At 50.3% G+C, this 19,243-nt stretch overlaps 1 protein-coding gene across 1 annotated transcript; it reads left to right on the forward strand.

Moving 5' to 3' along the window:
* The first annotated feature begins 375 nt into the window (after positions 1–375).
* LOC149357739 (anaphase-promoting complex subunit 10-like) lies at positions 376–14,966 on the forward strand. Its single transcript, XM_089584882.1, has 4 exons — positions 376–826; positions 5,945–6,051; positions 6,139–6,301; positions 14,587–14,966. The coding sequence occupies exons 2-4, from the start codon at positions 5,949–5,951 to the stop codon at positions 14,870–14,872; spliced, it is 552 nt and encodes a 183-aa protein (XP_089441008.1). The 5' UTR covers positions 376–826; positions 5,945–5,948; the 3' UTR covers positions 14,873–14,966.
* The last annotated feature ends 4,277 nt before the right edge of the window (positions 14,967–19,243 follow it).

Consider the following 19,243-nt stretch of genomic DNA (forward strand, 5'->3'; position numbering starts at 1 on the left):
CTATAGGATATTCTTTTCTGCGCCGAATTGGCCGCAGCGGTGAACTAGCAAGATGCGCTCGGTTCCCATTCCAGAGGTCGTGAGTACGAATCCTGCTATATTCATGCCCGGCAATTCCTGTTTCGTTTACAGCCAGAGTCATGCACGCAGCCGCCCAGGCAAATCAAATATCACGACTGGAGTGACGGGCAGTCCTGAATGACTGTTTGAAGAAAGCCCATGTGTGAACATCCCGCTTCTTCAGTGATTGCGTTTCCACGACGACCGCACTCGTCCTCGCGAACGAAATGACATGCGTGAAAAGCCTTACGCATCGCTCTTTTCGTTGTTAGCATTACGCGCAGCGAACGAAGGCGAATCGGTTGTGGAGCGGACGGCTCTCGCTTCGCGAAACGCCGCCATGTTCTACGCTGCGAGGGGGGAAGGCTGGGGACCGCTAGGGATCTAGGGCGAAGTCGTTTTAGACTAGCGAAAATACTGCCGCTTTTTCGTCATTTCTCAGCATGAGTGAACTAACCCACGTTTTATGCGACCAGCAGAAAGGTTTGTCGGCGCCATCGACAGCGGAGGGCTCCTCGTGCACTCGAAAACACGTCGTCATCGTCAACGGCTTGGCAGCGACCAGCGCCGATCACGCGTGCGCTGAACTGACGAACTGGTTGAGACGGCGACGAGCGGCTCGCAGCCGACGCGCTAATACAGCGGGCGATAACGAGGCTGTGTTCGGAGGCTGGAAGACGGAATACTGTTGCCGAAAGCAGCGCGCTGCGACGTTCGCCTTTCATTCCTCCTCGGCGGTGCCCGCGCTTTGCAACTGAGTGGAAGGGTGAGCAGAACTCGTGACATTTTTGCATGTCTGCGTAGACTTTAGACGAGCCCATGGAAACATCGTAGTTCTTTCGGAGTCTGCACGTTGGAAACGTTAGAATCCTGTATCACTATCACCATCCTGTTTTTTGACACTTGCATAAAGTGCCAGTTTTGTGTAACAAAGTATCTAGCAGTTATACCTGCTCTCGGTATGAGGCACAAACTTGGAGGCTAATGAAGAGACGAAATTGAGGTGAGGGCAGCCCCGCGGTGGCTCAGTGGTTATGATGCTCGTCTGGTGACCCGAACGACACGCGTTCGATCCCGGCGTCGGCGGTCCAATTACGATGAAGGCGAAATTCTAGAGGCCCGTGTACTGTGCGATGTCAGTGCATTTCAACGATCCTAAGGTAGTTGAAATTTCCAGAGCCGTTCACTACGGCGTCCCTCATAGCCCGAGTCGCTTTGGGACGTTAAACCCACATAAACCAAACCAACGAGTTGAGGATAGCGCAACGAACTATGGCAGGAAAAATTATAAGCGTAAGGTTTGACCGTAGAAGAGCACAGTGGGTCAGGGAAGAAACGCGAGTTTAGTGATATCCTAGTCGATATCGAAAACAGAAATGGGCAAGGGCAGGCCATGTCTTACGAAGGCAAGGTAACCGTTGGTCCTTCAGGTGACGGAGTGGAATCCAAGAGAGGGCAAGCGTGGCAGGGGGCTGCGGAGTATGTGTTTGGGGGATGAGATTAGGGAGTCTGCGCGGTAAGATGGCCGCAGATGGGAGAGTGCCTCCAGTGGACGTAGTTAAGGTGATAATGATTGCGGTGAAAGCCATCTTGGGCTCATTCCTCATTGGCGTCCCAGAACCCTCTTCGCAGCGCCGCCCCTCCTCCTCCACTCCCCTCCTCTTTTTTCTCCCTTCTCCTCTTTTTTTCTTTCACGGCTGTTGCGCTCTTTGGTCCATTCCTCCGGCGAGTCAGCCTCCGCGCCCCGCCGCCGCGAATCTGCGCGTCTTCTGGACCACGCGGTCTGTGTTCTGTAATATTTTTCATGTTTTATAGTTTAATTTCTTTGTTATTTTGTTTCTTTTCATAGTTGCATTTTTTTATTTCTCTAATATTTTTCGTGTTTTATGATCTAATTTCTTTATATTTTTGTTTCTTTTCATACTCGCAATTTTTTCATTTGTTTTATTCGACTCACGAAACCCGTGCGTTCACTTGATGGGCCTTTATTCATGCTCAAACCGTGTTCGTGGCGGAATGGCAGCGACTACCCTTGAAGTGCCAAAGGCCCTGGTTCGATTCCCAGCCTCAATAAAGTTTTTAAGGTGAAAGCCTTTAATGCCTCATAACGTCGTTGGCAGCCGTGTCGGCAGATGTGTCCGCGTTTTGACGGGTGTCTACCACTGGCTGGCAGCGCTACAACACGCTGTCGCATTCCACTCCTAAAGGCGAAGCTTAAGCGTCATTAATTAGCAGTTAATTGGTATTTTTCATTTGTTTTATTTGCCTCACGATACCCGTGCGTTCACTAGATGTGCCTTTATTCATGCTCAAACCGTGTTCGTGGCGGAATGGCAGCGGATGCCATACGGGTCTAGTGGAAATTGGTTCTTATGTGTTGAAAATGAGGATGGGGTGCCTTTCGATTTAATAATGCTGACAGGCCTCCACTGTATATGGCGCTCCAGAATGGCAGGCTGGCATTGTGACAGTGACGCAAGACCTGCCAGAATTTACTTTCGCGAAAGTATGGAGATGTTTCTGGCCATTCAGAAAGCCGCTGCGGAGCCTCCGGAGTGGCTCTCAAGACTAGAGCCGCTCTGTACGTTGCGTGAATTTTAATTGGACGAAGCCAGATTTATGCTGGCTGACCACAAGTCGTGTGTACATAGTTATTGTCTTTTGTTGATTGTTTGTGTTGTCCAGTGTTTTGTGTCAAAGCCAGGCAATAAAGAAAAAAAAAAAAAAAAGTGGCGGAATGGCAGCGACTACCCTTGAATTGCCAAACGCCCTGGTTCGATTCCCAGTCTCAATAAAGTTTTTTTTTTCTTCGCCGGAACTCGAACACACTTGCTAGCATTTCCTGCTCACGACAGTATGAGGCATTAAAGGCTTTCGCCTTAATAAAGCGATTCTGCTCGTATTTTCTTTCACAGCTGTTATGCTCCTGGCGAGCTTCTAGGGCGGCCGGCTCGCGATTTTCGCGTTGCCCTTCGAGCCATTTGTGTGGCCGGCACCTTCCTCGCGCAAAGAAGGCGACTGCGCACGTACTTAAAATGGTGTTAAAGGGCGATTAACACGACGGTCCGTTCGCCCGCGGCCGGCGCACTACGTGTTCATGCGTCACCACATTGAGAGGCGCGCTGTCGGCCCGCGGCCTGGTCAGCGCGCTTCTCAATGTGCTCACGCATGAACACGTAGGTGGTGGGGGAAACGTTTATTGCCAATGATGTAAATCGTGGGGGCGGAGCCCCCTACATGGCACTTGGATGCCTCCTCAATGTGAGGAGGAGGCACCCTTACAACGCGAAAGATAGCCCCTGGAGCGCAATCCTTCGGTGAGCGCTGGAGATGATCCGGCGCTGGTCTTCAGCGGACGAGCTGGTTAGAAGAGACTCCCAGTAAGACTCCGCCGCGGTTGGTGATGGGGGATGAGGGAAGGTGGGGCATGTGAGGAGGGTGTGTAAGAAGTCTCCTGGTTTACCGCAAAGTTTGCATGATGACGGGAATTGGTCTGGGTATCGGGCATGCAGCAGTATTGGGTATGGAGTAGTCCGGGTTTGTATTTGTCGCCAATGTGCAGCCTGAGCTATAGTGAGGGACGGAGCGGGGGGTGCGTATTCCCTTCGTTTGTCTCGGTAATACGAGAGAATATCACGGAAGGAGAGCAGGTAGTGCGCGGTCCGCGGGCGAACGGACCGTCGTGTGAATCGCCCTTTAACGCCATTTTAAGTATGTGCGCAGTCGCCTTCTTTGCGCGAGGAACGTACCGGCCACTCAAATGGCTCGAAGGGCAACGCGCCTAGAAGGTCGCCAGGAGCAGAACAGCTGTCAAAGCAAATACGAGCAGAATCGCTTTATTAAGGCGAAAGCCTTTAATGCCTCATACTGTCGTGAGCAGGGAATGCTAGCAAGTGCGTTCGAGTTCCGGCGAAAAAAAAAAAAACTTCATTGAGACTGGGAATCGAACCAGGGCCTTTGGCACTTCAAGGGTAGTCGCTGCCATTCCGCCACGAACACGGTTTGAGCATGAATAAAGGCAGATCTAGTGAATGCACGGGTTTCGTGAGTCAAATAAAACAAATTAAAAAATTGCGAATATGAAAAGAAACAAAAATATAAAGAAATTAGATCATAAAACACGAAAAATATTAGAGAAAAGGCACATCTAGTGAACGCACGGGTTTCGTGAGTGAAAGAAAACAGATTAAAAAAAATACAACTATGAAAAGAAACAAAATAATAAAGAAATTAAACTATAAAACATGAAAAATATTACAGAACACAGACCGCGTGGTCCAGAAGACGCGCAGATTCGCGGCGGCGGGGCGCGGAGGCTTACTCGCCGGAGGAATGGACCGAAGAGCGCAACAGCCGTGAAAGAAAAAAAGAGGAGAATGGAGGAAAAAAGAGGAGGGGCGGCGCTGCGAGGAGGGTTCTGGGACGCCAACGAGGAATGAGCCGAATTTTGGTCTTGTCAGTTTTTTAAAACGCTAAATATTTGCGCCAGTGTGTTTATTCCGAACGAAAGCTTAATTCCTTCTCGAACAAGTTCAACCCTAGCAGAAAAACGTATTTTATTCATGCGGTGGCCAAAATAATTTGCGCTTCGACAATACTCAGAGTCGTTTCTTAAAACATTCTTGCTATAGCTTTCAAACATTATTTTTAACTCCTGAACAAATTTTTTACCTAATTTAATTTTTGATAAGTTAGACAATTTAATCAAAATGTTTCTTCCAAAGTTTGGTAATCGCTGCCGTAGTGCGTGCTATCAGGCTGAAAGGCCACCTAGCGACAAAAAAAAGAAAAAAAAACTTCTCTTGTTGGTGTGACACGATGGGAGTCGTTTCCACACGTTCACAGTGAACTTCTGAATTAACTTGTGAGGCATAGGCAGTTATGTGCTGCATTTTTATGACTACCCGATTATGAGTCATCACTGCTCAGAGCGTGAAGGTATATTCATGCTGTCTGTTGTGCATTGAGTCTCTTCGCTGAAATATCAGGAGATAGCGTTTCGACGTGAATAGCGGTTCTGACGATGTGGCAGCTGTCGGATACAAATTAACACCTCCACTGACCGCTACACAGAATTTCTTCATAACAAAAGGTAGCCGACTTTTGAAGGTTCTTGAAAACTAAGTAAGCAAAAGATAGACACCAGGTGAAATTATGACCTAAGAATTTGGATGCATGTGGTTTTGTTTGATATGGCGAAAAACGTTTTCGTTTACTGTTGTGATTGGTCAGCGGAGTAGTGCAGGATGCCGTGGACCATGGCCCTTTATTTCCAAGTGATGTTTTCAAAACATGTATCCTACTAACGAAGGGATACCGTCAAGCGATGGTGCGCAAAGAGGTAATTGCCTGCGTTCAGTTAAATTCTGTGTTATTCGGTGAATTGACGGCGTTTTTAAGTTTTAAATAAATTTTGTGGTTACGGTACTATTTTTGGTAACGGTTGAAAAAATCGCTAGCGTTGAAGGGTACGTGTTGGGCATGGATTAAGAAGTACTGTTCCAGAATAAATTGCCCCGTGCCGGGTAGAGCCGCAGAAGCGAACACGAGCCATCCAGAATCATCGCCTTCTAATCTCATCGCTTACAAGGCTGAATGAATACTGAGTGCCCGCGGACAGGTCGCGTTGCCGTTTTGCGCGCTGTCGTTGTGCCGTGGTTTCAGTTGTGTCATGTATTTTCGCACTGCGGCCGTAAGCAACCCATTTGATCCTGTTCACGGTACCGGTATCCGCCCTGCAAGCAAGGGCTTCCGAACCGCATGTCAGGCAAATCTACTCACCCGTGTGATCCTGACTACAGTGCTCGCGTTTAAGGCGGGCGCTGGGGAGGGTAGGAGCTTCCTCCTGGTTAACCCTTTCCTTCATCCTCTCTCGTCTTATTAGGACCATGGACGCTTCCTCTGCTCCAGACCCCTCGAGTTTGGAGAGGCAGGGCAATGTCCGCGAAGTGGGAGCCCAGGCTGTGTGGTCGCTGTCGTCCTGCAAGCCTGGTGAGCTATGAGGCGCCTCCCGACCGTCACGAACGGGGAATTCTGGCTGCCGATTCTGATGCATCTTGTCAACGCACTTTTTCGCAGGATTGGGCATCGATCAGCTGCTAGACAAATGCCTTGATACATACTGGCAATCGGACGGGGACCTACCGCACGAAGTCAATATACAGTTTCACCGCAAAACGGCAATACAGGCGATCTATGTCTACGTCGACTACAATCGCGACGAGAGCTACACACCTAAAAGGTACTACTTGGCTTTTGTCACTCTCAGCGGCATATAACTAGTTCATGCTGTTGCACAGAACGCAGAAAAAGCTGCCGCGCTGGCTCAGCGGCGATGGCACTCGCCTGCTGACCCGAAAGACGCGGTTTACATACCTGCCGACGCGATCGCATTTCGATAGAGGCGAAATTCTAGAGACCGGTGTACTGTGCGTTTTCAGTGCACGTTAAAGAACTGCAGGTGGTAGAAGTTTCTGAAGCCTGTCACTACCGCGTCCCTCATAGACTGAGGCGCTTTAGGACGTTATGCCCCCATAAGTCATAAACCAGAATGCAGATTTTTTTTTTTTTCCGTACGACGTGGGCGTCGAGATGGGTCACGTAGTTGCCGGGCTGTGTGGTGTCAAGGTCATGTTTGCCACGTCTGTTTTGAGCCCGCAAGGGTTCTCATCGAGGAGTGCGCTTGCGTTTCTTCGTCATCGACTTCGAGTCCAAACGCGACGCTGCTCTCAATCATCATTGCCATGCGCCGCTTCACTAACAAAGGTTTAGTGCTCGACAGCGCCTCATCGAGACTGTGTTTTCTTCTCGAATTACTGCGCCTCTGCGTTGCATGCCATATCGGTGCCTGGAATCATATCCAGGGGAAGAAAAGCCTCTATGCGCTGATATTCAGGGTAGCACCTGCAGGTACGGACGGACGCTCCACAATGCAAGAGGTGTGCAGTTCGATGAACGCTCATGTGGCCCGGAAATTTTCGAACTAAGTTCCAGCTACCTTAATGCTGCCGCATCCTACAATGTCTGTCGGTATAATTTTTGGAAGGAAACTGCTCGGGGCCTGGCATCCGCATTCAGCGTGGGTGAAGGTGCTCGGCCGCGACGTGCGGTGACAGAGCTGCATGCACTTGCTCTCAAGGCTCTCCACTGGCGTGAAAATAAGTCTTTTTACGCTATGTTTAGATAGGGGAGAATGCGTACAACTGTACAAGAGACGATTCGTCCTACAGTGTCTGGAAATGGAAAGAAAATGTTTACCGCTTTGGGTGGGGTGCGATTTATATATGAAACGCTCCGTAATGTCTGCTGTCCCTGTATTTATTTGGCCCACCGCGGTGGCTCAGTCGTCTTGACGTTCGGCTGCTGATATCGAGGTCGCGCTGTGGAATCCCGTGGCCGCATTTCGCTCGAGTAGGAATTGAAATCCGGCCGTGTGCTGTTCATGTCAATCCACGTTGAAGAAGGCGGTAGAAATTATTCGGGAGCCCTCCACTACGGCATCTCGCGATGATCACGTGCAGCTGCGGGACGTGAGACACCACATATTCTTCCACTGTTGAAGCAGTTCAGTGGCGTAGTCGTGTCCGGCTCCTCGTGACCTCTTGGCCACGAAGCACGATCAGCTGGAGTAGTGTTGTTTGCTTCCCTCGCTCTGTCAATCCATCTCATCAGGTGCTTTACCCATGTCCCGTTGGTTTCCACCTTTCCCGGGACCAAGGCCTTTTCTAATGAATCCTGCCCTCTCATTGTGTGGCCAGAGTACTGGTGCTTTACCTTCAGGATTTCAGGTTGCAAGGAACGCTTAGGGGTTGAGAGGTGGATGAGGGAACTGCTGTGATATGAAAGCAGCCAGCATCTACTTAAATCAGGGGAAGCGCAGAGGATCTTTTTTCAGGTTGTGCTACACGAACATACTCAGAAACAAAAGGTTCAACAGCTGCCGTCGTAGCCCAATTGTTTGCAGGGTAACGAACGGACATGGTTCTTCTTCTTCCGCCTTTTCCCCAAATTTCAGTGTGTCAACTTCCCCGCTGCAGTACCAAGGAATTAACTATTCAGTAGCAGCACACTTGTTTAACCCTAATAGTCGGGAATATGAAAGATTTTCGAATTTGCACCCTTTGGCCTTTTGCTCTACTGCCTTTACCTCCCATATTGATTCATCCATTCACCGTACGCGACGTGCGAACGTCGCTGGTTCGTATCCCTCCGGCAACATATGCTCTTTTATTCTACTTTGTACTAAGTTATCGTTCGTGTTGATGATTACGCTTTAAATTTTGCACTTTGATCAAAGCCACCATTTAAAAAAATTCCTATGCTTTGCTTAATTTGACTGATTATTATTTTATTGCACGATGTCGTTGCGTTTGTCTATTTTCGCACCGTGGGTTCTCCGGAAAGCAACAGATAAGGTCGAAAGGAACAGCGTACTTAAAAACGAAAAATCTCTGCCTCTTCCGTAACCAAGAGTAGAGTAAGCATGAAATGTTTACGGGCATAACACGAAGCGTGCGCGGACGCGGCGAGACGCAGGCCTGACAAGAATGTATGTGCAGCGCGTTCGTAACTGATTAAAATGCGTAGAGGCGAAAGCGTTTTCCGCACCAATTTCCCTATGTGACTCTGAGGACGTCACCACTGGATTACGTCGCACATAATTGATGACGAAATAATGGCAAATCACTAATTAGTGACTAATTACTGATTAATGACTAAATACCAATTAATTACTAATTAATTCCGCTTAAGCTCCGCCTTTAGGAGTGGAACGCGACAGCGTGTTGTAGCGCTGCCAGGCAGTCCACGGAACGCCACCACCCGTTCGGTGCGATGCCTTGCCCTTTGAACGCGACGCTTTTTGAGGAAAGGAAATTACGCAGTAATTCTCTGTCATCTCAGTGCACACCCGAATTGCACCGTACAGGAACGGCGGAACGCCACCAACCGTTCGGCGCGATGCCTTCACCTTTGCCGCCGCGGTGGCTCACTGGCTATGGTGCTCGGCTGCTGTCCCGAAAGACGCGGGTTCGATCCCGGCCGCGGCGGTTGAATTTCTTTGGAGGAGAAATTCGAGGCCCGTGTACTGTGCGATGTCAGTGCACGTTAAAGAACCCCAGGTGGTCGAAATTTCCGAAGCCCTCCACTACGGCGTCTCTCATAGCCTTAGTCGCTTTGGGACGTTAAACCCCTATAAAATCAAATCAAATCAAAGCCTTCACCTTTGAACGCAACGCTTTTTGAGGAAAGGAAATGGCGCAGTAATTCTCTGTCATCTCGGTGGACACCCGAACCGCACCGTACAGGAAGGGAGGAACGCCACCACCCGTTCGACGCGAAGCTACCGGCGCTTGTATGCCGGTCCTGTAGGAGGGCTTAGAGAGTCTCGTTAAATCTTGTACGGTGCCCGGATGTGTGGAATTCAGTGCCCGGATGTTGGCTCTCGGTCTCGGCGTGACGTCACCATACTGCCGACAACTGGAGCTAAAAGCATTTCATGCTTAAAACGAAAATTTTGGGGTATGACGGACGCAGCAGTGTACGGCTCTAGGTTAGTTCAGACCACCTGGTCTTTAACGACATCGCACAACACACTGGCGTTTGTGCATTTCATCCGCATGGAAATGCGGGCATCGCGGCCAAGATTTCATCCCGCGATCTTGGGATCTGTAGCCGAGAGTCAAAGCCACTGATCTAGCGCTGTGCGCTCAACGTAATTAACGAAAAAGGGGGTTGCAGGAAGGATGAACAGAAGCCAAAGGTGCACTGTTAGACTTTAACGGCGAGAGCCATTTTACAGAGCCCGCCCAGAGCTGGGCTCCAGTCTAACCCGACACGGCTGGCGCGACGCCCGAGCTATAGCCCAAGATAGGCTCGAACTGTGAAGCAGATGAGTAAGATAAGACGGAACTAACAAGAATGCGATAGTGGGGGCCAGAATTAGCGCTACACAAGACTCGCCTGGCAAGGCTGCGCAGCTACCGCGCAGTTTAAGATAAGAAAAAGCGGATAGCGGGAGCCAAACCTAGCGCGATCCCAGTGCCAATACGCGGCAGATGTTAGAGGCATAGAATGGTGCTGTGATGAGGTTGCGATGTTTCAGGTAACAGGATTACGTGGGTTCGTATTTTTATTAGTGCTATGGCCGACGAAGGAGCTTTCGACCGCCCTCACGCGCAGCAGCGTAAAAGTCGTCGCCGCCGCAGAGGACACCCTGTCGAGCGCGCTGCCGAGCGGGAAGTCGATCGGCGCCGGAACCAGAGTGAGCGTGGGCGTCTTGCGAAGAGTGCACCCGCTAAACATTTCAGGAATGTGTGCCAGTAAGATGCCTTGTGGTTCTAGTTGAGTTACTTCATTCTCAGGTCTTCAGAATTATCGTCCATTTTGTGTCGTATTTGTGTGCGCGAAAAAGTTTTGTGAAACGTGCGCTGTGGGCTCGCGTGAAGGCGCAACCTCGCTGACCTGTCAGCGCAATTCATCCGGGGCCATCTTCAGCTGTACGTGAACAACCCGCAAGTGCTTGTGGGCGACTTTGACATAGAAGCGACGCGTGAAGACTCTGTAGAACGAAGGAGCGACTTCAGCCGGCCGCTTGTTTCGGACGCAGCAAATCCAACGACAAAGAAGACATGTATTGACTTTCACTCACAGCGTACATGGAGCCGATTAGGTCGCACTTCAGCGACCACAAGGCCGTACTTATGGGCTGTTAAAAGCAGCGAAGATAGAAGGTACAAAATACCGACTATCTTTTTGTACGTTCTTACCAAAGCGCAGCGTGCCTGTTTTTTTTTTTTTTATTGTAACCGTTCTGCGCTGTGTATACGGAAAGCACCAGTGTAGCATAGCACAGCGCGCAGGGAACCGGATTTCGGCGGAAATTTATGCCCTAATCAACGAAGGTTCCCAGTGCCTTCCTTTATTCCGAAATGAGGCAATTGTGCGTGCAACTGAAGACCAGTGGCTGATATCCGAATTCAACAGCGTGAAAGTCCCAGAGTTTCGACCATTCCTCGTGGCGAAGCGACAACTGCTGTATTAATTGGCGTGCACAGGTCTCTATAAAGGGGGGACGAAATTCATGGTAGTCCCTTTCTGGGTAGAAAAGGACAATTGAGGGTATAACTGCCGCCCTCATGTTAGGACACCTACTGGCTGCCCTCTTTTGTGCACGCCTATGGCTGTGTCGCGCCTCTCTCTCACCCAAATGTGTCCCCACGCGCTTTGACGCACGACCAAAACTGTGCGACGAATAACGCCCCTGAATAGCGAGAGGAAAACTCGCCGAGTTTATTGCCGCCGTTCGCTTGCAACTCCGCGGCCCAGCTGCACGCCATATCGTGCGCAAGTCAGTAGCAAAGGTAAAAAAAATCTCTGCCTCTCCCGTAACCGAGAGTAGAGTAAGCATGAAATGTTTACGGGCATAACACAAGTGTACGCGGACACGACGAGACGCAGGCCTGACAAGAATGTATATGCAGCGCGTTCGAAACTGTCTAAAGTGCTAAGAGGCGAAAGCGTTTTCCGCGCCACTTTGGCTCTGTGACACTGGCGACGTCACCACTTAATTACGTCACACATAATTTATGACAAAGTAATGACAAATTACTATTTAGTGACTAATTACTGAATAATTTACTAAATACTAACTAACTGCTAATTAATGACGTTTAAGCTTCGCCTTTAGGAGTGGAACGCGACAGCGTGTTTGTAGGGCTGCCAGGCAGTCCACGCCACCACCAGTTCGGCGCGACGACTTGCCCTTCGAACGCGACGCTTTTTGAGGAAAGGAAATTACGTAGTAATTCTCTATCATCTCGGTGGACACCCGAACCGCACAGTACAGGAAGGGAGGAACGCCACCACACGTTCGGCGCGATGCCTTGCCCTTTGAACGTAAGGCTGTTTGAGGAAAGGAAATGGCGCAGTAATTCTTTGTCATCTTGGTGGACAGTCGAACGACCCCGTAAAGGCAGGAACGCCACCACCGTTAGGCGTGATGCCTTGCCCCTTGAACGCAACGCTTTTTGAGGAAAGGAAATGGCGCAGTAAATCTGTCATCTCGGTGAACACCCGAACCGCATGGTACAGGAAGGGAGGAATGCCACCACCCGTTCGGCGTGAAGCTACCGGCGCTTGTATACCGGTCCTGTAGGAGGGCTTATAGAGTCTCGTTAAATCTCGTACGGTGCCCGGATGTTCTCGTTTCAGTGCCCGGATGAGTGGAATTCAGTGCCCGGATGTTGGCTGTCGGTCTCGGCGTGACGTCACCGCACTGCCGACAACGGGAGCTAAAATTTTTGCGCGCGTTATTAGAAATCGGAAATTATAATTCCGTGCATTATCAAATGCACAGCTCGACTGATATCTTGATAAACATTGAGAAGACACTGGCAGCAGTTATTTTTTGTGACTCGTTTGGAGAGCAACCGGCGCTAGTATGCCGGTCCCGTAGGAGGGCTTAGAGAGTCTCGTTGAATCTCGATAAGTCTCGTACGGTGCCTGGATGTACTCGTTTCAGAGCCCGGATGAGTGGAATTCAGTGCCCGGATGAGTGGAATTCAGTGCCCGGATGAGAGGATTTCAGTGCCCGGATGAGTGGATTTCAGTGCCCGGATGATGGCTCTCGGTCTCGGCGTGACGTCACCACATTGCCGACAACGGGAGCTAAAAGCATTTCATGCTTAAAATGGGCTATAAAAATATAACTTAGAATTTCGCACCATACTTTGACCGAAATGTGACTGCATAGGTTCCCAATTATTTCACGACCCGCGCATAAAGAACAAATGCATCGCGCATCTTCCTCGCGTACTGAAATAAATTGTCTCTGCCACGTGTTGCCTCTATCGGTGCCTAGCAGATATGGCGCCAACAGCGAGAGGCGTTGTATGCGCATTTCGGAAAAACTTAGCGGACGACGTTCGTGCTGGCGTGAGCTCTCGGCGCACGCGCCTATTCTCATTGGTTCTGGAGGCCCATGCCGTGATAAGGCGTAGATATACCACCCGGTCTGCGGTCCCACTATACTCGGTTGAACGTGACTGTCGCAATGTCGCTCTGAAGCCGTATTGTCCCTCACACGCGTCGCACACATGATTAAACCCATCCGCTGCAAATAGTCGGCATTCGCAGCCTTGTTGATAAGCCGCTGCCTCGCTGTTACATTCAATGCGTCGCGGACGTGCCTTCGGGATCGCTTAGGTGCGCTGCCTGTGCAGCTTGCCATTCTCGGTGGCGCCTTTGTTCGGACTACGTCCCTCGCCAATACACACTGCAGCTCACAGTTGCCTTCGCGTGCTGCAGTGTTTTTGTGGTTAGGCGATGGCGTTAAACATGGTAACTGCGTGCTGTTTAAGCTTGCCATTAATGTTCCGTTCGCGCAATCCACCGCTAGCACTGTGACCTTCGCGCCTTGGGTGCGCGCATCCCACAGCACACGCTGCGCCCCGGCGCGTTTGTTTCCTGCAGCCGTTGGTGTTCTTCAGACAGGACGCACTCGGGTGGAATTGTCCGTTTTCTTTTATTCACCCCACACTACGTACTGAGTCGACCACACTTCTCTAGAGCGCTCGAGCGGTGTGCTGGGGAGCAGATTAAGTTAATTCTTACCGCAGCTGCTTTGCTGGGGGTACGGTGCTGGTGCCTGTGTGGTGCACATGTCCATTAGGCTTCTCGCCAGCGCAAGTATCATCAGTGAAAGCCAATTCCTACTTCAGAATTTCACTTTATTTCCACCGGACGGCACCGCTCGAGCGCTCTGGACATGTGCGGTCGACTCTGTATTTCATTCTCGATTATCTTGCTCAGCAGAGCACGCACGGAAGCATGAAGACTAGACACAGAGCAATGCAATGCACCTCGCCGCTAGAAATTCTCTCCTCCAATGCTGTGGAATCTGCTCCGGTCTACTTACGCCTCCGTTGTCTCCGCTACTCACGTCACATGCGGCCTCTTCAGTTCGCCCTGTCGCACTCCTGCGCAGCTGTTATGCCCAAGAGTGCAGTACGGTTCAGGTGGTCGCTGCGTGATCTCCACAGTCAGGCCACTCCTCTGCCCCCCCCCCCCTCCCCTCCCTCCCGACACTCCTCCGCAACTTCGCGGAATGCTCCACATTCGTACCAAGAACGCATCTTCTAGGCTAAAGAGGGCGGCCGCGGTGGCTCAGTGGTTATGGTGCTCGGCTACTGACCCGCAAGACGCGGGTTCGATCCCGGCCGCCGGCGGTCGAAATTTTATGGAGGTGAAACTCTAGAGGCCCATGTACTGTGCGATGTCAGTGCACGTTAAAGAACCCCAGGTGGTCGAAATTTCCGGAGCCATTCATTACACCTTCCATCATAGCCTTAGTTGCTTTGGGACGTTAAACCCCAATAAACCAAACCAGTAGGCTCAAGAGGCTGCCCTAATCAGCTAACGCCAGTCAAATTCAGTTTGCGCCCCACATTGCTGATTTCTGTAGCCCCATGAACGAAAGTACCCGCATGGTATAACAGTGTCAACATTTGGTCTGACCTATGTTTTCAGGATTGCGGTGAAAGTGGGAAGCACTTTCCACGACCTGCGGGTGGTCGAAACTGTTGACCTGAATGAGCCAGCAGGATGGGTGCACATCGCAACGCAAGACTCGGCTGGCCGCCCTGTCCGCGCCTTCCATGTGCAGATTGCAGTGTTGGCCAACCACAAGGATGGCCAGGACACCCACCTGCGGCAGATCAAGTTGTACTCTCCTGTTCAGCGATCCAGCGTCAGCGTCTTGCCTGGCGTCAACTTCACGAGCGCTGAATGCATTGCTTTCAGCTGCATCCGCTGAGAGATCAGCGTGTAAGAATTATCTGCCTTGATAATGATAGACCTTGATGACATTCTGTACTGATTTAAGCTCCTTAAAGCGATTCGTTTCTGCACCCGTGTCGTGTTTTGATACCTTATCTTCTCAGTCCGGCTATTCTTGTATTATCTTGCTCAAGGTCAAGTATAAGTGACTGCTCGGAAGAATTGTTAGGTCGTTACTAATCGCAAAAAGGGAAGAATTCCTGGACGTCAGCGCTACCTGTACACAAACCGCTACCTCGTGTGCTTGGTTGCCCCAAGTATTGTTCGTCAACCTGTGTCCGGCGAGGTATGCCTGATACCGTGAGCGCAATGCGCAGTTTTAACAATGAATATAAGGGAGAGAGAAACCACGGTGTTCGTTGTACTGAGGACAGTACTATCGTACTGCGTGTGTGTAGTAGTAGCCAGACCGAGACAGTGAAACAGGCTGCGCAACAGAACCTCATCTTCAGACTACTTGTATTGCACTTAACAACCTGACGGCAAAGAGGAGCGCCGGTCGAGCCAACACTGCTGCTCTGCCTTCGTAGTGCAAAACGTGGCTCGCGAGGCCGCGGCGTATAGCAGCGCACGAACACTCGCTGGCGTTGATGCAGCGGTTTCTTTCACGATGCTTCCGCGACCGCATCTGCGAACAGAAATGAAGGGAAGTGGGCAGAAACGCCGCACCTGAACCGCGCATAAATGGTATACCGTCTCGGCAACTGGCAGGCGCCGAAACAGCGCGAAGAAGAGAGGGTGGTGGTCATTCTTGCCGGGACATAAGAAAACTCAAATGAATCCGCAGTCGCGTCCAGTGCATTGTGGTCGGTAAATAAGAGCACGATTAATTTTACCACCCGAGGTTTAGTTTTAGACATTTTATTTGCACTGTCTTCCCTAGCTTGCCAACTAAGCCGCTTGTGCCGACCCGTCCCTGGTTCCTGCATGCCATACGAAACCAGCAGCCTACGAGACCTCGCCCTGCTCCGTAATTTATTGCCAACATCAGTTTAGCTCAACCGGGACGCCGACTAGATCGTGGGCCACGCGTAGTATACGAGACCAGCAGTGCAGCGGCTCTGGTAAGGAGCTCGATACCGAGTGCGTGTGGCAGAACGTCGGACACCTCCTCATGCTAAATTATTTTAACAGCTTTCACGAATGACAAGGAAGCGATTCTTGGTTTCAACGAGAACAGCGGTCACTACACCCGCAGCTTATTTTGTTGATTGCATTTGTCGACGGCAGTCACACGAGGCACCACTAATGCGCATGAATTATGAGCATCGGCAATATAAGCCAGCGCACTGAGCTGCAATCCAGGGTTGGGTATCCGAGACAGGAAATAAGTGGTTCTGCTAGCGTTCGTAGGACATTCTTGCTTGCATTAAGTAGCCGACGTATTGATCACTATTCGCAGCTGGAGCTTTGGAATTAAGCTAAGAAATGGAAGAACTGATGTAAGCTACAAAATGAGCGGCTGGCTTTTCCCGAATGGTTTCGTTTCTTTAGCCTGAAATGAAAGCCGACTTCAATAATGCCATCGCTGGCTGTAAGAAAGGCCATAATGAGCTATTTATTAAACTTGTGATACTGTACCGAAATTCCATGCTGGTTAAACGCTGTCCAACGTTTCCAACGGCCTTAACCCCGAAGGGTCTCTGTTCATAACTCGCTGCTTTTTCTGAGAGAATGCTGCTCTTAGCAGTGACTTATTTGTTTCAGGAGAATGTGGCGTCTTTGGGGGGAAAAAATTATGGGACCGCATAATTCGATACCTTAAGAGGGAAACTCGAAAGCTGTGTGTGCTGGTCCCATTGCGCACGGATTGAAATTTATGAATACGACGACATCCAAAGCACAGAGCGAGAGACTGGCAGAGTAGTATTGGTGTAATGGCAATGGCGCAGAAGTCTAATGCCGTGGCCGGTGAAGCTGATCTTCACGCGTCACCGTGGATTCGAAATTCGCTTGCGGCCACGAAGTTCTCATTTATTAGTGCGAGAGCACTCGTACGCTCACTAACCATAACCATGAATCTTGTCCTCCGATCTTACGGTTCTGAGCCGTTGCGTAGCAATTGCGACACCACTTCAATTTTCTTGTGTGACAAATATAAATAAATATATACACAAACACAAGATATCGCCCCGCGACTGGGATTTGAACCCTCGGCGGCGAGAACAGATCAGCTTGGCTGTCCCGTGCACTGGAGCAGTACTCTATCGCTGCAGCCGATCACGCCTCGTGTGAAACTGCAACATACTCTCACGCTGTGCATTGCACGTCGTGGTCTTCATCAGGTTCCACATGCGGCGCGAACCGATCATATCAGCTGAACCTCGCCAGGGCTTAACCCAACGTTACTAGATTACCTCGTCAGTTTGCAAACTCCACTACAGTTCGACGGCCAAACGTGGCCCCATTCGGCTCCCTCTCGTGAGGTGGCGCTTTCGACGCTGTTGGTCCGCTCGGGCCGGTCTCTCGCCACACGAACTATTATCGCTATGAGACGAGCGCGCCGTGTTTCACGCCACTTTACGCCGGTAATTCCTGTTTAACGAAGATATTTCCAAGATAGTGCACAAATATTATTCTGAATGTGCAACTACAGTGGCATTCAGGCTGCGCGAACGGTCCTGTGCGGCAGAGGTACGATCGGAATTTCTGAATCAGTAGCTATTTCGATGAGACATCTGGTTCTTGGTCGGGTATAGTTTTTTGTTTCATTTACTTCCCAACAAACTAAATGACTCTTTGCTTACGGCGGGCCACGACACGGTAAATGAGTCGCATGCTGCCGAAAATATCGAAACCTAAGGCCAAGTACCATCGGTTTGAAATAAGACAGTCAACGATGCATACATGCTTTTTAAAGGGAGGTGCGCGACTACCACCGTGAAACTTCGACGTTATTAAGGTCATAAAACGCGAAAAATTACGGGAATAGCACAGGTCAGAAAGAAAGCAGTTTATTCAATTCATATAAGAAAAAAAACATATACATCTTAGGGAGCCACTTTTAATAAGGCAAACAGTTACAAGAGACGTGCTTTCACAAGAGAGAAGAGACATGCTAGAGAAAAAGTGCATTCTTGTAGGGATAACAGAGTTCAGTGTCTGACAAGTGAATGCCGACACGTGCTCAGCACAACCCAAGCCAGCAAGGCTGCACTTCTCTAGCTCTTCTAGCACTTTCCAGAAAATGTTTGCAGCCTTAGCGATGGTCAGTGTGAATTGCGGTCGCACATTACGTAGAACGCTGGTCTTGCCTTGGTTTCGGAGCAGACAGGTCGACAGCTCGGCCCCACCGACTCACGGACGCATAGCTCGGGTGCACCGACGCTGTTGCGTTTGTGTGCAACGCCGCACGAGCTGCTTCGCTCGAAATGCACTGATATAAATCTGGCAGGGACACACAGGAGCTGCGATCAACTTGCAGCGCAGTTTAACCCAACAAAGGAACGCTTGGCACAAAAACGATTCGCTGTACTCTTCGCTGACCTGGTCAGCGCGGCTACTCTGCCGAGAAGCCGGTCAAACAGCGACGAGAGCGCCCCCGCTCGGCGGTACAGGCAAGGGCGACATCCGCGGCGTCGGAGTTTTGCAAACTGAAAAAGTAATCTAGTAACGTTGGCTTAACCTCCGCCTAATATTGTCGCCAGGCGTACTGACGTCCGAGCTAAGCAAAGCCATGAGCAAAGCAGGCAGATGACATGCTTTCGCACAATTACGCGGTTTAACTAGGTTAAAACCGTGCCATTTTTTTTTATTTGTCATGTACTCCGCCCACCTGGCACTCCGACTTCCCTTGCTGCGCTAGCCTTCTCCGTCCTCGCCCAAGTGGTGGCGGAAGACAGCCGTGAGGATACCGGCGCACCGACGTAAACCGCCTGCACCTAGAGTGGATCGCGCAACCAGTCTTGCCTCGCGGGATGTCAGCGAACGAGGCTGCCAGTTAAGAAAGGGATATACGGCGTTTCCTGTGGTAGCGTGGTGCTACGTAAGCTACAGTTGGCGCTGAGCTCCATTTGCGCCCAGTTCCCGTCTGGGTGGGCGTCATGAAAGAAGGCACGGTATCTCCACTTGTATTCTCAGCGCGTTCGCACCAGGTATTCGCAGAATTGGACTTAGAAGACTTAGCGATGGAATCTAATGGAGAGCACCTGGGAGTATCTTCTGGTTTGATGACTACATTCCCTGCCAAGATATCGTACATAAACAACTCAGACTAATGATCAATATGAACAAAACTATAGTAATGCGCAAAACACTGAGTAGAAACAAGCAGTTCACGATAGGTTGAGAAGATTCGGATGTGGTAAGGGAGTACATATTGCCGCGAATCTTTGTAATGTTTTGTAGT

This window comes from Amblyomma mixtum, chromosome 3 (assembly GCF_055824585.1).
Source record: "Amblyomma mixtum isolate Tamu chromosome 3, ASM5582458v1, whole genome shotgun sequence".
Classification (NCBI taxonomy): domain Eukaryota; kingdom Metazoa; phylum Arthropoda; class Arachnida; order Ixodida; family Ixodidae; genus Amblyomma; species Amblyomma mixtum.